We start from the raw sequence: 25,997 nt of genomic DNA, 5'->3' as shown, positions 1-25,997 counted from the left end.
ATCTGAATCTCCCAGACTTCTTCCTCCCTGTAATTTTTTGTTTTGTTTTTTTAAGTTCTTTCCCACTAAAAAGTGCTGTGCCTCCAGCACCTTCATTATGTTCAGCAAATCCTCAGGAAGCAAGAATTTTATACAGCACGAAAAAACATTTGTGATGTAGAGACCAGAAACTGTGGAGTGGTCCCTTCCAGAAAGGTTAGATCAAACCTAATTATAACCTTTTTTTTTCTCCCAAAGAAAGAACCGTGGGGACCCAAGCAGAGCCTTGACAAAGAGCTGTGCATTTTCTTGCTGAGGCCAATGCAATTAGATTTCACACCAAAAAAAGCCCTAAGGGAAAATAGAAGCCACACCAGAGAAATCTGTCATCTGGCAGACCCTGGTACACCAGAGGTGGGTGGGGAATGGATTTTCAAAATGCAAATAGGGGCCCATTGAGGCTTCACTACACTTCAGCAGGGTAATTTTCAAACTTAATGATTTTCACATTTAATTCAGGGAGAAATTAGTCATCAGGTATCGAGACAAAGCAAGGCTCTCTCCTGTACTGCGATGCTATCCTCTTCAAGCTGTGTTATCTCGGCAATAATTAAAATGTTCACTGAAGTAGAAAATGTGCTATCTGATTCATTAGCCAAATTTCCCTTTGTAAGGTAGCTTGTGTTTCCTTATCGGAAATAGAGACAGGCTTGGAGAAGAGGACTCAGGACACTAATGATGCGGGAGGGAGGAGCGAGGGATCACGAAACTAAAGCAGGTGTGTGTGTGTTAGGCAGAGGGGAGCTCAGCACGTCCCCTGCCAACCCTGCAGCCACCGAGGCTGGCAGGGTCTATGCACAAGGCGTCATTCAGCTGCTCAAGCTCAGGTTTATGGGAACATACAGGCTAGTCTGCCTGTCCTAGGTGTGGGATCCTTTGTGCTCATGAGTGCCCCTGGGCCAGAGAAGAGAATTTCAGCTTGTATCCGAACATGCTGCAAGAAGATGTCCCTTGGCATGTGAGCCAGTTAGGCAGGAGTTAAAAAATGAGGCAAATCTGGATGGCAGGAAAAGGAAGGGCCAAATGTGAGCTTGGATTAGCTTGTGTCTGAAAGCCTGAAAGAATGCGGGTGCTAAGTACGGTACTCATGGCACTTATCAGCTGGCTCGGTATTGTTTGTGGGGAGCAGGTAGGAAGAGGTGAAGGAAAAAGAATACGAGGCTTTGACTGACCTCTCTACGGGGGAAACAAAAGCAATACTGGAAAACATTGATCCTTTAAAATTTCAAAATCATCTCTAACCTTTCAGAATAATGACAGATGACTTCCCTTTGCACCTCCTGGTACTTTAGATGACACCGTGGGATTTGTTTCATTTTGTTCTGGCGTTGCCACTTTTCAACCAGCTTGTCTGTGCAGAGTGGAAGTTTAGTCCTAATACCATGAGTTTGTCCTCAGGAGAGTAGCAAGGCACCTTCAGCACCTCGAGCAGAGCCTGCACAGTAACACCTCTCCCTTTTTTCTCTCTTCTAGTGATCCCCAAAGTAACAAAGCACTTGCTCTCCAATCCTGTCTTCACCTGCATCATCCTGGCAGCCTGCATGGAGATTGCCGTGGTGGCGGGCTTTGCCGCCTTCCTGGGAAAGTACCTGGAGCAGCAGTTCAACCTCACCACCTCGTCTGCCAACCAGCTGCTGGGTGAGTAACCACAGGGACCACCGAGTCTCCAGCATCCGAAGGCACTGAAATATTCGGCGTGACTGGTAGCTGCAACCAGGCTGACTGATAAGGCTGCTCAGAAAGTAACTTGCCCATCATCCGAAGACGTGATGGGCCTGAAGTTCAGCCGAAATCCTAACCAAACTGGGCCATCGGCACAACTACCTGCCAAGCTGCAGGGCTGCACATCTAACTACTTACCTCCTGGTTCAGGTATTCCACATTTCTCCAGTTTCTCCAGCTAGTCCCCTTCTTTCTTCTTGTATTGGAAGTGAGAAGACTGCAATCATCAGCTGAAATAGCTTCAAAAACCCCTTCTCTCTTCTCATGCTGCTGCTGTTTCCCATATACTCTTCATTTCTCAGCATTCATTCATTCTCTGTCAGGATACTCATGCATAGGCAGGATCTTCATTTATTTTCTCCTGCTGCTCATTTCCAAGCAGTCTAGCAATTTGTTTGTGACAGCCATTCTCTCAGCAGCACCCATCTGAAATATCTGCGAGCTGATCTTGGCTGATCTGCACCCACAGCTCGCCAGATGGGCATCTGGCAGTGACCTGTCAAAAACTGGGACATCATGAAATGGATGAATCTTAATATCGAAATAAAAAACTCGCAAGCTGCTCTCCTGACAGTTACTTATTTTCCCGTCAAACTCATTGATATCTTCTGGTTTGGGCCCAATTTTCCAAAAGAAACAACCTCGTGCAGTCAATCTTGCCTCCACCAGCAACGCAAAACTTGCTGATGGGTTTTAATGGGTTTTACAGAAGGGCAGAGGTCTCAGAGATGTTGGGTTCTTGTAATTTTCCTGGAAATTAAAGGCTTGGCAAAGGAAAGCAACTTCAGTACTGGCCCAATGGAAGAAGGACAACCACTGTGCTGTTTGAAGGAGGGTGTCTGGCCGGTCAGCATGCGTGTCCAGCTGGCCGGCCGGCAAAGAGGGAACTGCTGTGAGCCAGAGCACGTCCTGCCTCTGACCGAGCAGGGGAAAAGGAGACTTCGATACTTCCACTGTCCTCACAACTTGTTTAATTTAAGCAGCGTTGCTGCCAGATTTCCCAGGTGACTTTCGTGGGAGTCCAGAAATGTGAGGATTTGGATGCACTTCTGAGCTTAGCTTGGGAAGGTGAGGTTCGGAGCGCAACTGGCAGCAAAGGGATTAAAGTGAACCCAGACACGTTCAGTGTGATAATGCCTTTCTGTGCCTGGAAAGTGAGTCACTTCTGGCAGTGATTTTGCATCTCTCATTTTAAGGAGATCCTATAAGGGAGGCTTAGCATTTTCAAATGCAACTATTGCCTAATCTCTGAGAATCAGACTGCTTTGAAGTATACCAAACGGGGTTCACCCGAAGCTTCTAGACACCTCAGGATATTTGTGGCTTTTCTGGCTGCTGACTGTCACACAAAGCATTAACGATGCTGTTGTTTAGGTTAGGGTGGGCCAGCCTTGGCCATTTTGGCATCCTCCTAAAATATGGATGAGAACTGGAAGAAGGTCATGGCTCCTCCAGCTTACCTGTTTGTATACATCCCTCTGTGTGGAGCAGCCCCAGTTTGTGTCCTAAAACAAGGCTGGAGAAAACAGCACAGATATAATTGTGCAGTGCCTGAGGCGAGGAGAGGAGCGGGCTGGTGGTCGGTGAGTTGGTCTGCCATCCCAAATGGGCTCTAACTCAGTCACTGCCAGGTGTCAGCGCTTCTGTGCCTTCTGATTGATGACTGCTAAGAAGAACATGCCTGAGTGAATAAATATCAGCTCCAGTAGTTGACCATTAGAAGGTTTCCCAGTGATAACACACAGATCTGTCTGTGGAGAAATACAAGCCTGTAACAGTGTGGTTCACTGACCCTTACCTGCACTTGCTGCTAACTGTTTTTTTTTTTCTCTTGCAGGGATGACAGCAATCCCATGTGCGTGTCTTGGCATATTCCTGGGTGGCCTCTTGGTGAAGAAGCTCAGCCTCTCTGCTCTGGGAGCCATCAGGATGGCCATGCTGGTGAACCTGGTGTCCACAGCTTGCTACGTGTCTTTCCTGTTCCTGGGATGCGACACAGGACCCGTGGCAGGGGTTACTGTTCCCTATGGAAACAAGTAAGTCCCCAGAGAGTTTCAGGGTCTACCCTCCATCCAGCCAACAAAGGGCACATCTCTCTCAGCCTTGCCAACATAAGTGCCACATTATTGTCCTCGATGAGCAGCCTTCAGGCGGTGCTGGCCCACGGGCAACCATATAGCAAGCAGTTTAAAGAGGGCCGTGTCGAATAATGCTCTCACTCTGGGGGCTCTTCATACCACATATCTCCGTGAGAGCTGAGTGCCTGCAGCTGACAAATGAGCTTTACTAAAATCGGCCAAACTGAATCAAAGGTGCCAGACCCAATTCTGAACCCATGGCCACCTACATAGCATTCGGTCCACCACACCATCTGGTTTCTCCTGGCAGTGAGGGACATAACGCCGCTTTGTATGTTTATTGGAGCGCCTGAGGGGAATTTGTAGAACCAGGTTTTAGACACATGGAAATTTGGATATGGTGGAGAGAGCATAAATGGCTCCAAACCCATTTTGATGGGAGTAATGAGGTACCCAGTTCACTGTAGCATTCACAAGACTTGGAGAGTTATTCCCTGTTTTCTTTTCTGGTGCTCCTCAGTATGCAGTAGTGACTTTTATGAAGATGAAAACTTCAGGCTCTCGGCTGTTCAATGCTCCAGAAAAACACAGAGCAACCTCTCCAGGCATATCTTTGGATCTCCTTGGGGCTGCTCATTGAGAAGCCAAGGCATCCCAAGTTTTGCATTAGATTTCCTACTGCAGAGGGATGGTGGCCAAGGCATTTCTGTCCTCGGGAGACACTGTAGCCTCAGTTTGCTCAAGCTGGGACCCAGATAGCCTGCCCACTGCTTTTTGTAATTTGTTTGCCTTAACTGACCCCGCCTTCAAAGCCATCTTTGTGCGGCACTGATTGGAAAAGCTTGCTGATATCATTATACTACCTGTTAATTTCTATTTCTGCTTCTCTTACAGCTCAACTCCAACCTCATCTCTGGACCCATATTCCCCCTGCAATAACAACTGTGAATGCCAAACTGATTCCTTCACTCCAGTCTGTGGTGCAGATGGGGTCACCTACTTATCCGCCTGCTTTGCTGGCTGCAGCAGCACGGTAAGCAGCCTTTCCTTGGTATCTCTCACCTGTAGGAATGACCCTGTGAGAGCAAGTGAAGGATGGCAGTGCATCTCTGGTAGAGTCACTCGTTTACAGTCAGCAGTGGTTAAACCCCCAAGTCTCTGGTCCTGAGCCATTGATGTTTCTCACTCTGTTGCTTAAATGCCCACTGGCTCTGGCAGCGGTGTGTCGGGGCACTCGCAAAGCAGGATGGGTTTTTCCTTCGTTCTCCTCCTTGTCATCCCCCTCTTCCAGTCTTTCTTCTCAGCACTGAAGCAGAGGAACACAAGAGGAAATCTGCGTGTTTGTGCATTGACAGAATTCCAATGTGCGAGAGCTTGCTGGCCCAAACTGTGGGGAAAGCTTCTCTTTCCTCCTGCTGCTCCCCATCTCCCTGGCTCTCCACCTGGCAATGTTCACCCTGCCCAGTCCTTTCTACTTTTCCTCTTGCATTTTTCCCAAGTCTGGTTCCTAGACACATATGACCAAATCCTGATTTTATTCATCCTTGTTTAAGATTTCTTTCTACTCCTCTTGCTTCTCTCTTTCACTCCTTTTCTCTGAGGCAATGGCAAGAACACTTGTCAAGAGAACAGAGACTCCATCTAAAGACATCCTGCATTTTTCAGTTCTCCATTTCTAAGAGTTTATTCCTTTAGAAAACTCTTAAAGACCAAGCCATCTCTGTGTAAAGACGAGGAATTCTTAAAAGTCTGCTTTTCCGCTTTTTTGCTGCTGAAATGCTAATGCCTGCTGGGTTACACTGCAAATGAACGCCTGTCGCTCCCGCGGGGGGGAATTAGCAGGGTTTCTGCTGTCTCTGCTCCCTGGCTGGGGCTGTGCCAGGCACAGTGACCACTGCCGTGTTGTGTGGAGCCTGAGGGAGGTGAGCCCAGTCGTGGTGACCGTTTGCAGCTGCAGGGACATCAGTGCTCACCACGTGCAGTTATCCCTCTGTGGTTTCATCCTTCCTTTTTGAGGAGACATCAAACCTGCCTTCCCTCCCTGAAGAGACAAACGGCCTGCGAGCACCAGGCAGCGGAGGCACAAGCTCGCTGCTAACAAGCGCAGACTCGTGGTACAGATGACCCGGGAGCCAGCTCATCTTGCTGAAACCTCTTCTCTCCCGAATTCCCACTCCAGCCTCAAAGATGCAGGCGGCCCTTTGAAAAAAGGGAAAGTGCCACAGATTCGAGGTGTTCTCAGCAACCCCAGAAGGGCCTCCACGAGCGTGTGGCCTGGGCCGTGGTACACGCAAAGATGTTACCTCCTGCCCTCAACCTCCCGACAAGAGACAAGCCAGCACTTCGGGCAGCAACGTGAGCGTTTTGACAAGAAGCCAGCTTGTACAGAGCACGCAGAGCGGTGTCTCACCAGTTCACCGAGCCCTTAGCAAGAGTACAACCAGTGTTGTTCATGTCTGGAGCGCAGGAGCAACCGCCTCGCTGTGCGACTCAGGGCAAAGCTCGGGCTCCTCTGGAAGGAGCGCAGGAATGAAAATTCAGCTCCGTCCATTCAGCGAGCAGCTGCCTGACCTCGCGCTCCATGAGAGCAAACCCTGAGCAAGAACCTCTCTCTCCCTTCCCCTCTCTCTTACTCACTCATTCTTTCTTTTCATCGTCATCTTGGGGTTCTTTTTGATGCTTTGGGTTGTGTGGTTTCTTGCAGTAACATTTTGAATACAAATTAGTGAAGCAATAGCATCCTCTGGAAAGGGCATTATCAAGAATTATGGACCAGTTTGGCCATGTCATGGCCCTGAGGCAAAGCCAAATTTCCAAACCAGGTTTTAAACCCATAATCCAGGTAATGACCTGTCTAGAGGTTCTTGTGAGTGTTATATGCTCGTGATGAGCCAAGGGTTGCTTTTTACTGGGACATAAAATTCTCTGAATGCTTTATTTAACTTTACTGCATTGGATGTTTCTGACTGCCTCTCTACATTTTCCCTCTGTGAACAATTTCTAAAAGCAGTGTGTAGCTCAGTGTTTTTTTTTTCATTTGTGCTCTCTTATTGAGCTGGTTGCAGGGGTGCACCTTTCCAAAAAGCTTTAGGAGTATCGGGGCTGATAGGCAGAGCTCTGGCACCCACAGGAAAACTTCTTTTGAGCCATTCCCACAAGTGACCCATGCATGCAAAGCCTTTGACCATACATCTTGTTTGTTTTGTGCCGTTGCTTTTCTTAATCTCTCTTTTGGCAGGAGGTGCGTGAATTCCAGCCTGGCATTACGTTGCTGGCATCTCAGGGCTTTGCAGTGAAGGACCAGCTTGTCCCTCTCCTGTCAGAGCCAAGGTTTAAAACAGATAGATAATTAAAATCATGGGTAATTTGTGTAGATAATTACCCCAAACTTGGGATGCTCTTGAAGGTGCAAAGTCTGAGTGTGTGCAGCTTCACACGTGCACAAAAAATGTGGGTGTGCAAGCTGCTATGCGGTGGAAGATAAATGTGTGGTTGAATGGTGGTGGGGTTGCAGACAAGGGAATCTGTAGCGGTTTGGCATGGGTAGCAAAAAGTTGCCTTGCCACAGGGCAAAGGTAAAAGTCCATCTTTGATGTTTCCTGGGTTTGATGTCTGTGAGTTGTATCGCATGTCAGTAATAAAAGATCAAAGATCTCCCAAGTAAGGCTGAGGCACAGCACTAAGCGAGCGGATGTAGCTGGAACAAAATACTTGCATTGCTTTGGGATAGCACCTCGGTGCTAGGTGGTTGGAAAAGCGGATTGAGGGGCAAAGTTTCAGGGTCCAAAGGTAGGGACCTGCTGCATGGTTTGTTGTACCAGGTATAAACCCACACCAATGGGAGGAGAATCTGCCCCACCATTGTCAGGAACAGGCACTTTCTCTTCTTTGATGAGAGCCCATTAGAAATAAGCAGAAATAAGCACCCAGGTTTGCACGGTTACCACAATGGAAATTTTATCCCAGGATTTTTCAGTACAGGTATGTATTTAGATGTGGTTTAATCTGCAGGGCTGTGTCCTGGCTGGTTGGATACCAACAACGTACGGCAATAAGAGCCAGGAGTTACGAATTACTGCACTGTTATCGCTGTGCAAACACCACTGCAGTTGTGCTAATTGTCACCATCTCAAAGCCTTCAGGTGGCAGCTTCTCACTCACAGCACAGGAATTTGTTATGTTAATGATTGCTTGCCAGCCAGAAAGGCACCTGTGTGTCCACTGCCACGATCCTGGAGTTCTGCACTGCGGTCTCTCTTGCCCTCTGTGCACTTATGTGGAAGAAAATCATTTGACTCCTGTGCAAGAAGAAAGAGATTGGTGTCAGAAAGGCTAGAGTAGCGTCCCCACGGATCCTTAACTTTAGAGGCAGTGAACCAGAAAGTGTGCTTTTGTACAGTCCTAAGGGGACCCCAGTAGAAAAGCAAAGGAATTTCTGCTTGAATGTGGTAGAGGGAAGGGGAGGAGACGAAGCTGTTTTTCAGTATGTGTTACTTATGGCATTACTCCTCTTACAAACATGTGACCTGCAAACCCAGCAACCCAACGAAGACAAGACATGAATCATTTATGATCGTTTCATTCTGTATTCATTAAGGGATTTCTTGGTAGTATTGTGCGCCTTAATTGCATTGACATCCCCCACTCACAAATTCAGGAGGGCAAGCTAGAAAATAAGAAAAAAAAACTAAATCTGTGACTAGCAAACAAAGCTTCTTTTCACATCCTGCACTTGCTGGAGACATCAAAGAGAAATGCAGTCGTTTCACTCTTCTTCTGATCACATATTGATAGTTTATCTTGCCTGACTTCAGCTTTTAGCTCGACACAAATTCCTCTGAACCAGATGTCGTTGATTAGCCCTGCAGTGCACTCGAGTCCAGCAGTGTCTGTGCTACCACACCACAACAGTCAGCTCTTGGTGGTCCGCAGCACCTGCCATGGGTGTCTTCCTCCCGATACCCAGGGTGCTAGAATCAGGCACCGGTCCCACAGCTGGGAACAGGGCTGCGGATTTACCTGGTTTTAATGTACTTCGATTTAACTGCGAGAGCCACGAACACAAAGGTAAAGAAGGAAGTAATTAGAACCATAATTTGGGGATCTTTTGTGTCTGAGGGACACAGATCGTTTCTTTATTCTCCTCCGAAGGGGCATAACTTGGCAATAATTTCATCGCCGTGACATTTATGGGAGAGACTTGAAAGGAGCAGGAGAAAAGAAACAAGCCGAGGGACGTTTCCTTGCTGGTCACATGCATCAGAGCTGACAAGCTTGGGAATCCTTTCCAAGCCCCCCTCAGATAAGCACTTAGGAGTGACTTAATTGACCATGAGAGCCTTCCGAGTGGCTGTTGGCAGCCCTTATCGCAGAGGGCAGGTGCTGGGGACCACAGCTCTTGCTTTCCCTGAACCCCTGTGCTCCTCCACAGAACCTCAGCGGCTGTTCGTGCCTCAGCTCGGTCCCTGCCGAAAATGCCACCGTTGTTCCCGGAAAATGTCCCAGTCCCGGCTGCGAAGAGGCCTTCTTGACATTCCTCTGCGTGATGTGCGTTTGCAGCATGATCGGGGCCATGGCGCAGACGCCCTCAGTGATCATACTCATCAGGTAAGGCCAACGCCAGGAGGAACTGGGGGGCTGCCTGGGGGCTGCAGTCACTGGGGGGCTGCTCTCGGGGTGGGAATGGGGCCGGGGGCTCATGGGGTACTCACAGCTCCTGGTTCATCCATGCCATGGCTGATGGGGATAAAGGAATCACTCGTGTACAGTGTTGGTAAAAAGGGAGTGAGGAGGAGCTGGGCTTGCAAACCAAGAAGGTCGCTGCCAGGATGCTGCAAAAAGAGGCAGCAAACTTGGTTTTGCCAAGGCTGGGGTTAGCACAGGAAAGGACATGCAGAAGTACAGCTTCCAGTCCAGGCAGGAGGGACATTACAGTTGCAGCAGCAAAGTGGCAGAACTGCAGCCCCGTGGTCTCAGCATGTAATGGCTGAGATACCGTTAGGGATGGCCTGGAGATCTTAGAAATGATGGAAAAATACAAGACTGTGGCAAAGGTGAGCATTGGTCAGTATCCACTTGGCTAGAGTTTGACTTCTCTCACCCTGGACCAAGTCCAAAACCAGAAGGAACTTTAAAGTATGAAGGACATCTCGGGGCTGAGCCAATGTGAATAGTTGAAGTAGCTTAGTCAGATAACTGACCCTGTGTTATTTCCAGACACACGGAACACTTCACCCTATGATACAAGTATATATCTAAGCCCACGTTTATCCAGAGGCTGTCACTTAGTGAGAATAATAACCAGAGGCATAAATAGCAGATCCATTCTGCAGCCTGGAAAATTCCAATAAAACCCAATCAATAAGGTCTGTATTAGAGGCACACTCTTGAGTGGATCTTGGACAGAAGAGCTCTGTGAGGGCATGTCTCCCTGCGGGATACAAAATGAGATATTCCATCTACTAGTTCTTTTCTCTCTTTGCATCTACAGTAGCTAAAGGGAAATCAAATTTCTCATGATAAATATTGTGGCAAAAGTAATTTGAAGTTTGAAGGGTTCTTTGTTCGAGGGAGCTGCCATCACCTGTAGGATCCTGAATGAAGTTGTCTTTGTGTTGACTTCAAATGAGACAAGCCAGTCACCAGCCAGGAAGAGGAATACAAGAAAAAGGGAAGGGAGCATTAAAAATACGTAGCGCTCAGCTCAGATAAATAAACAATTCACCCTTCCAAATTAGTAGCTGCACTCCCTTCAGAGTTTTAGTGTTTTAGCTGCTAAAATGCATGGGAAAGAGCTGTTCACCATATCCCACCACATGTTCTCTCGCAAATGCCATCTTGGATAAGGCATTGCTAAAAGGAAGTGTTGGCATGTGTCCCTGGTGTCTCTGGCAGTGACAACAGCATCATTCGCTTCCCGTGTTTAATTTAAAAACGAACTCCCCTCGCCAGACAAGCAAGAGTTGCACTGGGACTGGTAGCTTTTGTGCGCCCGGGCATGTGCCTGAGATGGCCACAGGGCAGGAACTGAAGTTTTAGCCAGAAAACACTTTGATCAGCTGTAACTGATTGCCTTGGAGCGGAGGCTCCAGAATTGAGTCACTGGGAGGTTTAGGGACTGGCTGGGGGGTTGCAGTGGGATTAAAAATAAAAAGAGGTTTGCCTTCTGCCCCTCAAGGCCTTCTGGTATTGCTCACCCAGCATCCAAAGAGAAGTGGGTACCACGTGGGTAGAAATCAGGGCAAGTCCATATTCTGAAGAATTTCAGCACTTGGTATGAAATTTGTTTGCCCTCCCTTCAGGGTCCACAAATTAGATGTCTCGTCTAGGAAAGTCATTAGTTCACTGTTGTAGTCAAGAAAAGGAGATGTTTTGAGCTGACAAATTGTACTTCACACTAAGGTATGGGGATTGACCTTGACTTAAATACAAAAAGGTGGACAGACAGACACCAATATTGATAAAAACCCACTGTGAATTTTTCAAATGATAATCTGTTTTTTCCATAAAATAAACTTTGATACTGTTTCTGTTTCCTTCATTTCCCATGCTACCATAGACCTTCTTTGAGCCAAGCCATTAACCACTCAAATGTTTTTCCAAGGGTAGATACTTAACACCTTCGGGTCTTTATATCAAGCCTGGGTGTCTGCCTGAAAACTGCTGAACCTCAGCCAGAGGTTATAGGCTTCAGGCAGGAATCCTGATACCACGTTACATGGCCTGTGTAACGTCTGAGATAAGGGCAGTGATCAGAATGGTCTTCTCTTAATTTGAAACCTATTGCTTTTCTGGCTTTTTTATTGGTATTGTCTGATTCCCCTCCGATATATTTATACAGAGGTGTGCCTGTGCCCCCATGGGTGTCACTGGCAGCGCTGAGTGCAGGCCTCCGTGAGAAGCTAGGGGAATAGACCACCGAGGCCTTTAACGTTTTCCCGTGTGATGAACCCAGTCACGTGGGGATCACCGTCTGCTTTCCAAGCCTTTGTACACCATGGGACACAAAATGCTATTGTAAGATTTGAGACCAAGTTAATGATTTCTGAAATGCCAGAGGCTTTGCTGAGCCTGCCTCGAGAGGATGACTTTAGCCAATAGGGTCCTTGAGCTAAGCCAATCGGAAAACCATGAATTATTTTTTAAAGCACTTTGGAGGCTGATACTAATGCGATAAACCGGGTTCTGTTCATAGCAAAAGGTTGGGCAATGGTTGTCTTCCCGGTATAAAGCAAATTCCATGAAAAGAAGTCTTCTCGAGCACGTCATCACTGGGAGGCTTGTTTTAACAGGTTGGCCGAACGTTTTGGTCCATCGTCCGCCCTTCCCCTCTTATTCCCAATAGTCTGGGAAGCGTCAGAAAGTTTTCTCTCCCACCAATTCTCAGCATATGGAGCCTTAAAAGCATGATGTGGAGTTTGTAAACGATGATTTACTGGGATGGGCATTTCATTTTTCCCTATCCGACAACAGGATCAGCTGCTGTTATTAATGACTTCACTAAATTCCTGAACCCATCACATGGCCACCATCGCAATTACTTTCGAGGCTGTAGGCAAAGGGAGAAGAAAACCCCATTAATGACTTTTTGAAGAGGTGGTGGTGGCATCCTGGCTGACAGCACAGAATCGCCGTGGGGTGTGTTAATCAAAGCAGAACAATAAGAATCGATTTCACTCTCTCCCTCTCTCCTCCCTACAGAACCGTGAGCCCTGAACTCAAGTCTTATGCTTTGGGGGTGCTTTTCCTGCTTCTCCGTTTGCTAGGTAGGTACAAAAAATTCTTGTCTTCCTCCCCAACCCTTTCCTCTCTCACAGAAAACGCTGTTTTTAATATGCAAGAGTTGATTTCTTCTTCGTGCAAACTTGCACATCAGACACTGGTTGTCACGAGTGGGGTCTGAAGCAATGAGGTCTAGGACCTCCCTGTGAAGGATGTTGCATCAAGGCTCCTAAAGGCGCTTTTCCTGCCATTTGGATTGTGCTAATGGAAGAAAATGGGGTGTTGCATGAGAAATGACCATTTCTGCCACGCTCCCATGCAGACAGTTCTCCTCTATAGTTGTTATTAACATGTCAGCAGCTTGCAAAATTACTGCTGTATTGCATATTGCTGAAGTAGAGGAATGTATATTTTGATCCTCATTTGAGGGGCAGGACCTATGTTACGTGCTGTGTTTGTCCCTTCCTTCTGGTCTCTCAGAAAAGAAAACAGTGAAATGAGACAGGCTGAGTCCTTGTACTCTCCTGTGGGTTAATATCCCATTAAAATGCATGCAGCTATTCCTCTGGACCAGTATGTGTTTCTCATGTGTGAATTAAAAGGAACACACTGGGCTTTTGTTTATCTGCTTCTTATATCTAGGTGGAATTTTTTCCCTTTTTAAAGAGATGGCTCCTATTTTAAAGCTTCTGTATTTCAGCTCATCAATATCAATGACACATCGTTGTGTGGGTCCATCTCACACACATGGTTTCTTCATGTTTTAGGGCTGAAATTTGCTTTTTTTAGGGTCACACTTCATGCCTCCCGCAGCAGGGCACAGGCAGTACCTTCCCTGCATGGTCCCCCAGTCTCAAAGGGATGAGCTGGGGAGTAAAATGCCATCTTCTAGGCTGTAGCAAGGCACTGGGAACTAGAGGACTAAAAATCACACAGTATCACACATTGCCTTTAATAAGTGACTTTGTTTATTTACTTATTTTTAGTAACACCTTGTCTCTCATGAGCTGAAAGGGAAATGATGTCCCAGGCCAGTTTGCATTAAAGCTCCATCAAGCAATCTTATCCAGAGCTCAGATAAGTCAACGGGAAGCTTCTGGGTTGACTTGGCCTGGCTCTGGTTCAAGCCTCGCAAAGACAGTATTTTCCTTTGCTGTCAGTGCTGCTCTCAGGTTTTGGCCTGTCTTTTTTGGCTGAATGTGGCGTGTCGGCAGGGAAGTGTGCAAGGAGGAGATCTGTGGGTTGTTGTTTCCAAATGAAAAAGTACTTAAGGGGGAAGGTTTTCTCTCTTCTCTCCACATTTTGAAAGAGAGAAACCTTCTGAGATAGCAGCATCTTGAATTCCACTAAAACTGGGCTCAGACGCATGTACTGAAGATGAATAGATCTTTTTTTTTTTCCTCCAGTAAAGAAGCCATGATAAGAATTTAAACTCAAATCCTTATATGTTGCTCTGTCACTAAGGAATTCCCTTGAAATAAGAGAATATATCCAGCAACATAGCTAGAACATCTAGAAAATGAAGAGAAAGGTACTTTTCAATATAAGCCGTGGTATCCAAATCTTGCCCTTAACAATCTGAGGTTTGAGACTAGCTTTACTGATTTATTCTAAAAGCTTTTCAGTTCACCTTTAAGCTTTGACTTAAGAAGAGAGTGATAATAGCTGCTTCTTGAACCAAAGGAGAGTATTAAATATAGGTGGTATGAGACCCAGAGGTGCAATCGTAGCTAATAGATTTCAGTAAGCCAGGGGTAGCTTTTTTTCTACAGCCCTGCAGCTTCTGCATGAAATATATATCGCAGAAATTTTTGCAACGCTTTGCAATAAGAGGTAAAGCATGATTGAATCTCTTTAATATTCACTATAATAACATGAAACACCACTGAATTCTTCCAGTATCCTTCTGGATGTATTATCTCATTCCACAGGAATTCTGCTGAGAGAGAGCAGCATAACAGTGTTTTCATATAAAAGTGCTATTGCAGTTTCTCAGGGAAGAGTGTAAAGCAATGCAGTTGGAGCCAAAGGTTTTCAAAAGCAGCAGCTGCTATACAAGAAGCTCTGATAGGGATATTCTTTCCCTATAACATCTCATGCATAGAGAGGTAGGGCTGATAGAACTAGAAACCTGGAATCTCTTTAACGCTTCCAGTAGCTGGGGAAGTTCTGAGCTGGATGGGAAATGTCCAGTTCAGGCCCCTCTGAGACTGAAAAATGGCTTTTGGAAACAGCATGAGACAAAACATCCTTGATGATCCCATCCTGATTGTGTCAGGGATTGTCAGCACTGACTGGGCATGTCTGGAGTGGTGAAAGGGTTTAGTCACGTGCAGAGATGCTGGATGCATCCTTTCTGAACTGTGTTCACTGTGCATCCTGGCATAGCCTCCGCTTACCAGGGAACTTCCTGTGTTTTTTTTGTACAAGCCCATGTTGTTTGCCTGTCTACGTCCAACGTGACAAAAATGCAGTGCTTCTCTTGAGAGGACTTTCCTACCACAGTGCAATCCCTCAACTCCCATCTCTCAGAGGGTCTAATCACTCAGTCACTCCTGAGTCTCGTGCCCTGATGAAAATGACCTGAAACACTGGTTGCTAAAAAGAAGTTTTTTTCGTGTATTTTTCTTAAAGGTTTCCACACGTGCCTGCATCCACGTAGGTATAGGTTTGTAGTTCAATGAAACAGGTCCTTCCTCGAGTCTTGTAAGGAGCAAATTCCAGGTCAAATTATCTTTTGAAAAGCTGGAGAGCCAGCTGAAAGCAGCCGATGGGAGCGATAGCTATTTCTGGAGTCCAGCCTGTGCACCTCCAAAGCTTTGCATCAGCAATTCTCAGTGTGTTAAAATAAGTATGGGTTCACACCTCAAAATTATGATTCGCATGCAGCTTTCCCTTAGTCCAGAAGGCATGCAGCTCCGGCTTCCTTGGTCACGGCCCCATCTGTGCCTTAGCCCTTAGGGAGGGGGCATCCAGAGCCACTGCAGCTCCCGACACACAAACTGCATTCACAGCACAATCTCTTCGCTTGTTTCTGGCAGGAGCCTGCCTGAATTTTTAAATGCTAGATTGAGTGTGCAGTTGTCCACGGGTTTAAAAAGCAGACATCTTTTAAGTTCAGCGCAGACCCAGCTCGGTCTGGAATTTCCAGTCATTGACATGAGGAACAGTGAGCTGGCACTGGCTGTTTTTCCAGAACATAACCAGGTTTTAGATGTGATGACTGGAACTAGTGTTTGTAACAAAGGGATTGTCTCGCTTTTATATCGTCTATTTTTATTTACTGCATCCATGCTATTAATGACTGGTTAAAAAGAGTACCAGAAGTCCATATAGCCTTTTTTCCTTCCTGCATTTATTAACGTATAAGGAAGATCAAACAAAACCTGCAGAGCTCTAGTTATCAAAATAAAATAAAGAGATCTCAGCTGCCACGGGGAACAGTGAAGACAACCAATTTGTTTGTAGTCGTAGGATATATGTCATGAATGTCACTGTTTTGTTCGTGACAAGCTGAAAGAAGGCATCTTATCTAAGCCTGGAAATCCAGGTTAATGATGAAACAGGATCCAAGATTAAGCACTTTTCTGTCTAAAAACTGCAGTCCTTGTGTCTGTTTGCCTACACATGTATTTATAGGGACTCAGCCATCACAGCACCTACAAATGGGGTGATACTGTCAAGGCCCAATCTGGGAGAGTACATGGTGCCCACAGTGTTCTCCTCCTTTGCTTGCTGTCTTAACCCACAGCAGTAAGTTTTGTTTGTGTTTTTTTTTGGTTTTGTTCCCCGCCCCCTCTCCCGCAGGTTTATCCACTTTCCATCTGATTTTTTTTTTCCCCTATAAATATAACAGAAGGAAAAGAAACGCTTTGCGTTATGTAGAGCATCCACATTTAGAGCTTCCGCATTTTCTTCTGAGTGCTGCACGCTCGGTGCCCACGTGCCGGATGGGGAGCACACAGCTGGATGTGGACAACCTCACCGCTGTGGGGGTAATGTGAAATGGGGTAATGTGATGCTCTACAGTATGCCTGTAAGATGAGAAAAAGTAGAGAAGAAAAAACATCGCCTTCATTGGTTAACAGAGATTGGAGTGATTGCTTTGCTTTTTGATCGCAGCTCTGTTGCAAATGGAAAAATGTTCCATCAGCCATTAGCTGCAGTGGCTCTGGGAGAATCCTGCTGTGATGTTTCACTAAATGACACACTGAATTTTTCCCTTCTTTTCCTATTTAATATTGGCATGCATTACAGGCCATTGCTTCTTCTCCTTGGATCAGCGGAAAGCCTACTCCTCTGCCAGCAAAAGGTCCAAAACTAGATCTCAGTTCTCCAGCTGATTTCAGACTCTGGAGTCCTTTGACACCCTTCAAGTGAGCATCCCAGGGTGCAGAATTACCAGTATCTAAACAGAGAGCAAGCTACAAGGCCATCCTCGTCCTCTTTCATTTACTCCTCCACCCAGCTTCAAACCAGAAGCTTAATGCAAGGCACTTAATCTTGAGAAAATCCTACCTGCATTTGGGATATCAGCAGGAGTCTGTTCCATAGATAATGAGTCCAAAATAAAAACTCGTATCCACAGCATTTGTTTAGGTTGATTTAGAACTAAAAAAAAAACAGAAGAGAATTACAGGCTCCATCTGGGACCATTAACCTTGATAAGTGTCCTCTCTTTCCATTCACTGCAATCACATCCTCTCCCTTTATCGTAAAGATCATAAAAGCATGATTTGTCTCTCTTATTTTGACAGGTTTTATTCCACCTCCCCTGATCTTTGGGGCTGGAATTGACTCCACGTGTCTGTTCTGGAGCACATTCTGTGGCGAGCAAGGAGCCTGCGCACTGTATGACAACGTGGTCTATAGATACCTGTACGTTAGTATTGCTATAGCCCTCAAGTCTTTTGCATTCATCTTGTACACAACCACCTGGCAATGCTTGAGGAAAAACTATAAAAGATACATCAAGAACCACGAAGGTGGGCTCAGCACTAGTGAGTTTTTTGCCTCTACTCTCACCTTAGACAATCTGGGGCGGGACTCGGTGCCCCAAAATCAATCACATAGGACAAAATTTATCTATAACCTTGAAGATCATGAGTGGTGTGAAAATATGGAGTCTGTTTTATAGTGACTGTGGAGGGGTGAACTATATTAATAATATAAGGGTCCTTTTTAATAAAAACAAGAGGAGAGTGAGAGTGAAAAAGTACAATTGCAAAGCAACAATGGCAACACAGGAACCTTTTGTCTTTTTCTCAAAGTCAAACCCAGTCAGGATTCTTGAGAACAACATCTTTTCATGGGATCACTTGCGATATCCTGCGGGGTGATGGAGAAAGCAGGGAGCTGCTGCGGCTGGGTACCAGCCCCTTTGATGACAGTACGGGCTTCCAAAACGGGAATCGACGAAGGGCATCCACAGAGGTTCATCGCAGAGCTCGGCAAACGGACAGGCTTGGGCATGAGGCCTAGAGAAAGCAAGATGTTAATGGCAGGGATGTGTGGAGCCCTGCTATTCCCGCGACGTGGGCTGAGGGGTTAGCTGGGCTGTTCGAACCCGGCGCACGCCGTGATGGCAAAGAGCGAACGGTGCTGGAGTTTTTCGACCACTCACACTCTGCCACCAGCCACGAGTCCACGATAAATACCTTCAGAGCTGCTGGAAACCTTCCAGGTAGCTGGCAGTGCTGTCCGAGGATCCGAGTCCTTCCAGCTGAGGCGCATTCGCAGATCGCAGCTCTTTGGGTGTCTGTGAATAGCTGTGCTCAGATCTGTCAAACCCAGTAAAGTTCAAGACATTTGCTCACACTTGCCAAACGTGCTGTCATTTTTAAAGGGGGATGAATTCCAAATATTTGTCTGCGTAGTCCTCTGATAAGGTTTTATAAAGTTATTTTCAAATCTATGTTAACCCTTAAATCGCTGACACTTTTCCATAGGGTGGATTTATTTATGCTAGTTCGGGGAAGGATTCTGTTTAATAATATGACTGAAGGGGTTTGTTTAATCCTCTGCATTTTTTATCCATACGCCTTCATTCTAATATGCTACCAAGCCAATGAAGACACACAATATGTTTTTAAAAAAGAGAATGAATGCACTGTGTCTCTCTAAAAAAAAAAAAGTCAGTTGGAAAATTATAGATAATATGATGATTTACATAATATAGTTTTTTCATATTATATGTGACTCAGTGAATACATATATATATATGGAGAGACTATTTATGTTCTCTCCAGTTTTTAAAGATATATATATATATAATTTGCAATCTAGAAATTGTGTGGTGGATGTTTTCTTTAAAGTGTGTGTGTGTGTGTACAAGATGAAAGGAATACTGACCTTGATCCTGAACCCTCACAACTGATATTTTTTCACCTGAGAAATGCCACTCACTTCAATGGAAGCCGTGTGAGAAAGGTGGAATAATCTCCTCTCCTGGAGGCCACGTTTTGACCTTAGATGTGCAAATTGTGTTCCCGTGGAAGGCTGGGTTGTGGGAGCAGAGGCTGGCCAGCACCTCTGAATTTTTCATTCAGATCCTCAAGAGGCACCCATACAAGAACAGATTTGGCTTTGCCTTTGCAATGCAGTCTTAGCCAAGACTGTAAAGAATCAAGGGAAAACTTTCATCTGATTTCAAGAAGCGTTGGGCCAGGCTTATTTTGCATGCTTATTTTTCTTTTCCAAAACATTCCTGTTGGGAAGCAATACCAGGCGGTTGTGTTTGATGAGTTTTCCCCAGTCAGAAATGGAAACCAGGCCCATTTCCAATGGAGTAGGTGTCAGAAGGGTTTTAAGGGTTAGCATCTTAATAAAAAAAAGACGCCTTTTTTGTTCGTATTTTGAAGCTGTTGTGAACTTGCAGATGTTTAGAGAAGTAACCTGGTATGTTGAACCGAATGCTGGACATCGCTTCCATGCAGCTGGAGGATGGGCTGATCTTCCCCAGGTCCTTGTCCACTGCTGGCAGTGGACACCCTACAGCTGGTGCAGTTACAGGGGAGTTGATAACTTGCTACTCATGTTCAGCACTGGTTTTAGCAGACTTTGCTCTTATCTAGGCGTTTAAACATGGGCGTGGGGTATCAAACTGCTTCCGTTTGACTTACAAGTGTGTTTTGTAATTTATGCACAGCATTAAATGTTCAGCAACAGTAAGGGCAAAAAAAAAAGGTGTATCAAATAAACTCCATGGTGCCAAATGCTAAACAGATATTGTAACTGCAGATACTCGATTCTCGGTTTTCAGCCATGTTAAGGATCGTTTGATTAATGAAGGAGTTTAAGAAAAAAAAAGTTACAAAGCTATGCAGTGCCATTGTTACGCTGGGCGGTAAATGATGCTTTTTAGACCATTAGATTTGTTTAGTATATCCTGTCTGATAAAATAAGAGATACTGCATCCATAAAACAATGAATTTAAAAAAGGCACAGGGTGCATAACTGTCTCATAAAATATGTATAATTGTCAAGTATAAGCCTTTGAAATCATTCTGTACAGTTCTCTTCATTCTGGAAATTTATTACTTAGACTGCTGTCTTTTCAAATGTTAGCTCATAATTTTATACCGTACACACACATTCAGACTTGAACACAAACGTTGGAGAATAGAGCCTTTCTCAAAGCCTGACTGCTTGAAATTCTGTAACCCCTTCCACAATTCCATTGCTTCCCCTCTGAAAGTCCAAGGTGAAGGAGAACGACGTGCTGGCATGATGCAAAACAAACTCCCAGTGTTCAAGAGCTGTGGTTTGTCAGTACAGTCAAAAGTCCCCCTTGACCGGAGTTATAGAAACAGGATTCCAGAGCACTTAATGCTTTCGATTTTTTTTTCCTTTTTTTTTTTTTTAATCTCTTCTCATGGTGTGTATGGGAGATGCAGTTGAATCGGGTTACTTTTATTATTTTTAAGCTGTAACTTAAAATATCTGCATGATTGTTGTTTTATTTCTTTTGATAATGTGGCTTTTGAAAAGCTCTCTTCCCATCCCCCTCTTTTTTTAAGGATGTATCAGATGCCTGCATCGTGAAGGGTTTTACTGTCAGTGCTTTGGTACAGATTCAAATAAAAGTTTTATTTTAAAGAAAATGTGCAGACCAGAACCCTCATCCATCCCAGCAACCTCTTTGCTTTTCTGATTTCAAAACCACAAATCAGTTTTGCCTGCAACCCCATTTTTGTCTTGGAATAACAAGTGGAGAGTCTCAGACATCCTCCTCTTTCCCAAAACGCGGTGTGCGCCTTAGCCTGCAAGCACTCCACTTCCATCCGCAACTGCCTTAATGTGCGGGACCCCTGAGAACAAAGAAGGGGTTAGAAAAATGTCCATTCCTGGGAGCAGAAGTAGTGGCATGGTCTGAGCCATGCAGTGCAGATTTAGAGTTGGAAATTCTTTTCCATATTCAGGGGCATTAAAATTCAGGGTTTTGTTGAGGCCTCCATCTCAGCAGAAATTTTATTTTGACATCTCCAAGCACTGTGTTCTCTTCATGGCTGTCTGCTAAGGAATGGGATGTTGGAGATTCAATCTCCTTGAGGTTGAGCAGTCTCTAAGGTTTGTCTGGTTGCCTCGCGTGACTTCAGATTGGGGTTTCCCTTCCCTAGCACAGATCCCACCTTGATGTTGCCCCAACAGAATCAGAAGGGAATCCCAACCTAAAATTGGTGCAGATAACACTAGAATATGTCCCATGGGTGTTTTTTTGTTGTTTGGGTTGTTTGCTTGTTTGTTTTACATCCTTTTTCAACAAGAAGATGCATTTCCAGAACCTTCTTTTTTTATACGTGTTGAAATCATACGTTTTTCTGTCTTTGCCCAGCACATTTTGGATGTGTAATGGGAATGAAAAGGCCATCACTTGAATTATCTAGACCAAACCCCCATTGCTTAGAATTTGAAGGGTTTGCAAGGAGCTTAGAAGGGCCTCACGCTGCCATGCCCCTGTGAGATGCTCTGAGCTACTCAGAGCTCCTATTTTTAATCTCAGCTGGGTCTCACCTTGCTGGGAAGGTGAAAAGGGAAAGATGCAGAAAGGAATTAGCTGCTTCAGAATTGAACTGGCCGGCTGCAGACGTTTGGAAAGTGATTGGAGTATTTCCAAATGGCTAAGACACGTAGCATTTTTTTTTCTCAAAAGAACTAATAATAATAATAAAGGGAATGATTGAGACTTCTAGTCCCTCCAACCCCCATCAGGGTTCAAAGTAGCATCCTTGGCTGGTTTTTGTTCATCAGAACTGTTGGAAGCAATGCACTGGGGGTTTACCTTTGTGTGTCAGTCCGACACATTTTCTCAGAGTGAAAAAGGGAGACAGAAGGGCAACTGCAGCTAGTAACCAGCAGCTTCACCCCGGAGCAAACCCAAGACAACCCCGAGGCCGCCAGCACCGTGAAGCTTTAGCCCCACAGTCAACCATGGCCATTGCTGTCAAGTGAATTTTTTTACAGCTGGTTGTGTTGGCCTGTGTTTTCTTAAGGCTTGGACAGTCTTGCTGTGATGTTTGTTTTATTCTTGGCAGGTGACGCAGGGAATTGTCAGTATGAAAGACATATGCAAATGTTTCGCTGGACTGATGTGATAACAGCTTTGTTCGCAGGGGTTTCCAGACTTACTTCCACTCTGCATTTAGACACAGCCATGCTCATCTATCCCTCGCGTATGTGAACTTTTGCAGGCAGAAGCAGGTTTGTTGTCGCTCTCTCTCCAGATCTGGTTAATTCCTGCCAAGTTCATAGGCTTTCCATGCGCTGGGCTGAGCACCCTGAATGTAAGCAATAATATTGACCTGTTCTCACTTCCATTAGGAGCTCTTTCTTTCCTTACCTAAGTTGAGCTCAGCTCTCCCAACAGCCCGTGTTGCTGCTGTGACTCCCCTGCTTTGTGGCAGCAGCTCAGGAGCCTCCAGAAATTCTCCTTTCCTCCCAGCGTGGTGCCCTCCTGTCCCCACAACCCCACACGCCCCAGGCAGCCAGGACACCATCAGCTGGTAGGAGCAGCCCTTCATTCAGGTGGGCAGCCACGTGAGGGGAGCCTTTGGCACGAGTCAGGCTTTGCTTCGGGTTGAGGTTGATCCAAGGAGGAAGGGAACGAGGGCACTACAGGGATGTGGGCTTAGGGATGCTATGAGCTTGTGGTGTTTTCCCCAGATTCTTCCCATTAACTGCGGCAGAGCAGAGTATCACAGCCTAGAAAGGAAAAGATTAGCGATACCCTGACAGTTTCTAGTGCTGGGCTTGTTCTACATGATGTTGGTGTCTGCACATGGCAAAAAGCAATAAGAAACTTGTCAAGTCCAACTCAGCAAATAATTTATAGCGACTTCATAAATGAATTTTCCCTTTTATTTCCTCCTTGTGAATTGCTGAGAAAAACAAGAAAATGCCTCCAGTGTATTTGCAAGGTCATTTCTGCATATCATCTGTGGTCGGGAGGGGGGTTGAAAAAGCTTCCTTATAATTCACGCAAGTTGGTTTGTTCTGTCTGGACATCGCAGTCACTGGGGACATTTCTGATCCCTACTTCCCGAGACTGGAATTTTCTCATCAGTGCAAATGTTTAGTTCAGAAGTATGTGATTAGAAATTGAGTAAGAGGAGCCTTGCTCAATGCCAGTGGGCAGAGCGCCGCTGGACATGCACAGCTTTAGGACAGCCAAAGTGCTGGCTTTCAGCTCCCGGTTCACTTTCCAGGAATATTCTCTCACAGATGCTTGAAATTCTCTGCCTCTCGCAGTGTTCCTACCAGTTAATGCATTCATTTGAGTAATTACAGAGAGCAAACACGGGAAGGGTATGAACCCAGGCAAAAACAAATCGGTATTAAGGTGAAGCAGGTGGCGGAAATTTTATTTGCAATGTTTGCACAGCTCTTAGACCTGAAGCAAAAATCTCTTGGGAATCGACAAGTTGCATATGGCCCGACATCTCTTGGTTCTTCCCAGTTGGATTGCCAGCTGCTAGGACAGCAAAAGGCATCTTTCCCCACCACTCATATATTTTAGTCCTTCAAAACCCATTTCTTTTGCAGTATGGCATCGCACAAATACCAGTGCTTTTACCCTCCAGTGCAAACTGCATCCAAGTGCTATGCTTTTGGTGCCTCACAGCAGTGTGAACCCGAAAGGACGAAATGAAACGAGCCCTGTTCTGCGCCCGTGATGCTTCCAGTGAGCCCGGAGGATTGCAATCCCCCTTGCAGGATCACAGCCGTTTTCCTAAGGTCCTTAGTGCAGTGGGACCAAAATAGGGCTCTGCTGATCGCGGGCGGCCTACAGGCTGTGCTCACGGGTCTGTGCCCTGTCCTACAGCCCCCTGTTATTGCCTTCTTGATGCTTTCAGTTAAACGCCTCGTCGTGCGGATGTACGTTACTGTCACTGACAACTGTTAGGGTTTGCTGCTGGTCTCTGACCCCCAAATTTTGGGAGACTCCATGCTAGCACTGAAAGCAGCTCCCATCCTGCTCGTTTGGGAAGGAGCCATCTCAGAGTAAGGCTCAGTGGAAAAGTGTAACAGTGCTGGGACCACAGAGCGTCATGAGCAAACGGCAGCTCTCATTGCTCTTCGGTAAAAAGTCCGTGGGGAGGAGGATGGGATGGGAGCAGGGGAAGAGCTGTGACCTTTTAAAACCCATAGTGCCTAACACTGCAAACGGAACGCTGTGCTGTATTATAGTATACGTGACGACCATGTAAATAAAGTACAATAAACGTGGTGTTTGTTAGGATTTTGATACGAGTCAAATGCAGTCTGCAAAAATGTTTTGTTCTTTTTTTTTTTCCCCTGCTCTATGTTCTTACATCACATTCCAGGCATGGGGACGTTTGGGGTCGTGTGAGCTAGAAGCACGTAAATGGCATTAGATGGGAAATGTTTGCAATAAGGACATTTTAAAATTCCTCTTGCCCTCTATAGATAAGAAGCAAGCACCATGTGAAAGCCAGAGCAGAGGGAGTGGGGCAGCCTCAATGCGTAGAAGGAGAGCGGCTCTTTACTTGGCGTGGTCTGTGAGCAGAAGCAGCAGCACTGCCCAGCCACCTTGCCACGGCTCTGATTTCTCCTTGCTCGTTTTCCTGATGCAGAAGTTGATCAGAAGCATATGCCCTGCCTGTGTAACCCAGTTACTCTCCACCCTTGAGATCCCTCAGCAGCAGCTACAGCTGAGCAAACTTGAGAGCTTAAAATTCAAAGCAGATTGGGAAAGAAGTTATCCTGTTAACTCAACCAGCTGGCCCCTCTGTGGCTCTGGCAAACACTGAGGGGCTTTTTTTTTTTTTTTTTTGCTTTTTTTTTTGCTTTTTTTTTTTTTTGGCTGATAAGATTATTGGGAACTTAATTTGTTCTTTAACCCACTCCCTTCTCCATGCTCACGTTTCTCCGTGGTGCAGTAACGGAGAACAACGCACCAACGCGTTTCAGTGAGGCAGATGTGCTGCCTGCCCTCCAAACCCTGATGCCTCTCGTAGCTGGGCTGTTGGTGAGCACAATCCGCCACCAGCACGTGGAGGATGCTTCCACGTCGGTTGTCTTGTTGAAGGAGAAGACCATCGCTCACCACCGAGGCTTGAAACTCACCCCCAGGACCCGCGATATTGGCTGAGCACCTTCCTGCCTCTGTGCCAGGCCGGTCCGTGGTGTCGGACCCACGTACCGTTGCTGTTCTTCCGTCACCTGGGCAGAGCAGCATTTCTGGGAGGCTGCACAGCAAGGAGGTCCCTGCTGCGCGGGGCAGCTCCATCGAGGTCTGCAGCACGGGATCTGCCCCTGCCTCAGGCTGCGGGTCAGCCCCTTCCTATGGTGCCCGAGGGACCGTCTTTGAAGCGTGCTGGTTTTACTGCTGGTCATCTTGCAGATGCTTAGCAGCACTTCCAAAATAAACCAAAACTTGGTTTGGAAAAGGAAATATTTCGCTGTGCAATTGATTAAAAAAAAAAAAGAGAGAGAGAAACCACATGCTCGATATATTTTGAGTACTGCATTCTGTATTTTTGCAGCTTATATTTTCCAGATGAGCAGTTTAGAAATATGTGATGTGAAATAACATACTGTAAGTTTGCTGTAAATGATATTAAAAACACTATTTTCATTCTTCTCCTGTCTCACTGGATGATCTCTTCGGTACTCCCTTTCTTTACTGCTCGGCTGGCCGGGCTGGTACTCCGTCTCTCCCAGAAGGGTTTGTTTCAGTAAAAGCAGAGCGGAGAGGTTGGGTTGGAGGTGTGATGTTGAGGTGCAGTTTGTTAGGACTAGCAGCGGGGCTGGACATTTTCCTGTGTGTGCACAGTGCCTGCAGAGGAGAGCTCCTGGGGAAGAAATGCTTGGCTGTGACAGCACAAGGAAAGGTGGATTCTCAGCTGAAGTTTGCATAGTGGTTGTAGAAAAGGAGAGAGGGAACCAGGGCGTCCTAAGTGGTTGCAGAATGGGGGA

The 25,997-nt window shown here is 46.0% G+C and overlaps 1 protein-coding gene across 2 annotated transcripts in view; it reads left to right on the top strand.

Annotated features, from left to right (window-relative positions):
* SLCO3A1 (solute carrier organic anion transporter family member 3A1) overlaps window positions 1-24,329 on the top strand; it is a 143,351-nt gene extending 119,022 nt beyond the window's left edge. For both annotated transcript variants that reach the window (XM_083850424.1, XM_083850423.1), the window contains exons 5-10: window positions 1,513-1,677; window positions 3,599-3,797; window positions 4,734-4,872; window positions 9,271-9,446; window positions 12,540-12,604; window positions 17,318-24,329. In XM_083850424.1, the coding sequence (XP_083706550.1) occupies window positions 1,513-1,677; window positions 3,599-3,797; window positions 4,734-4,872; window positions 9,271-9,446; window positions 12,540-12,604; window positions 17,318-17,697 (1,124 nt within the window). In that variant the 3' untranslated portion in view covers window positions 17,698-24,329. The remainder of the gene's footprint in view (window positions 1-1,512; window positions 1,678-3,598; window positions 3,798-4,733; window positions 4,873-9,270; window positions 9,447-12,539; window positions 12,605-17,317) is intronic.
* Window positions 24,330-25,997: the final 1,668 nt, after the last annotated feature.

This window comes from Anser anser (genome assembly GCF_964211835.1).
Source record: "Anser anser genome assembly, chromosome: 10".
Classification (NCBI taxonomy): Eukaryota; Metazoa; Chordata; class Aves; order Anseriformes; family Anatidae; genus Anser; species Anser anser.
Note: the sequence above shows the minus strand (reverse complement) of the source record. Positions and strands in the feature narration are given on the sequence as shown.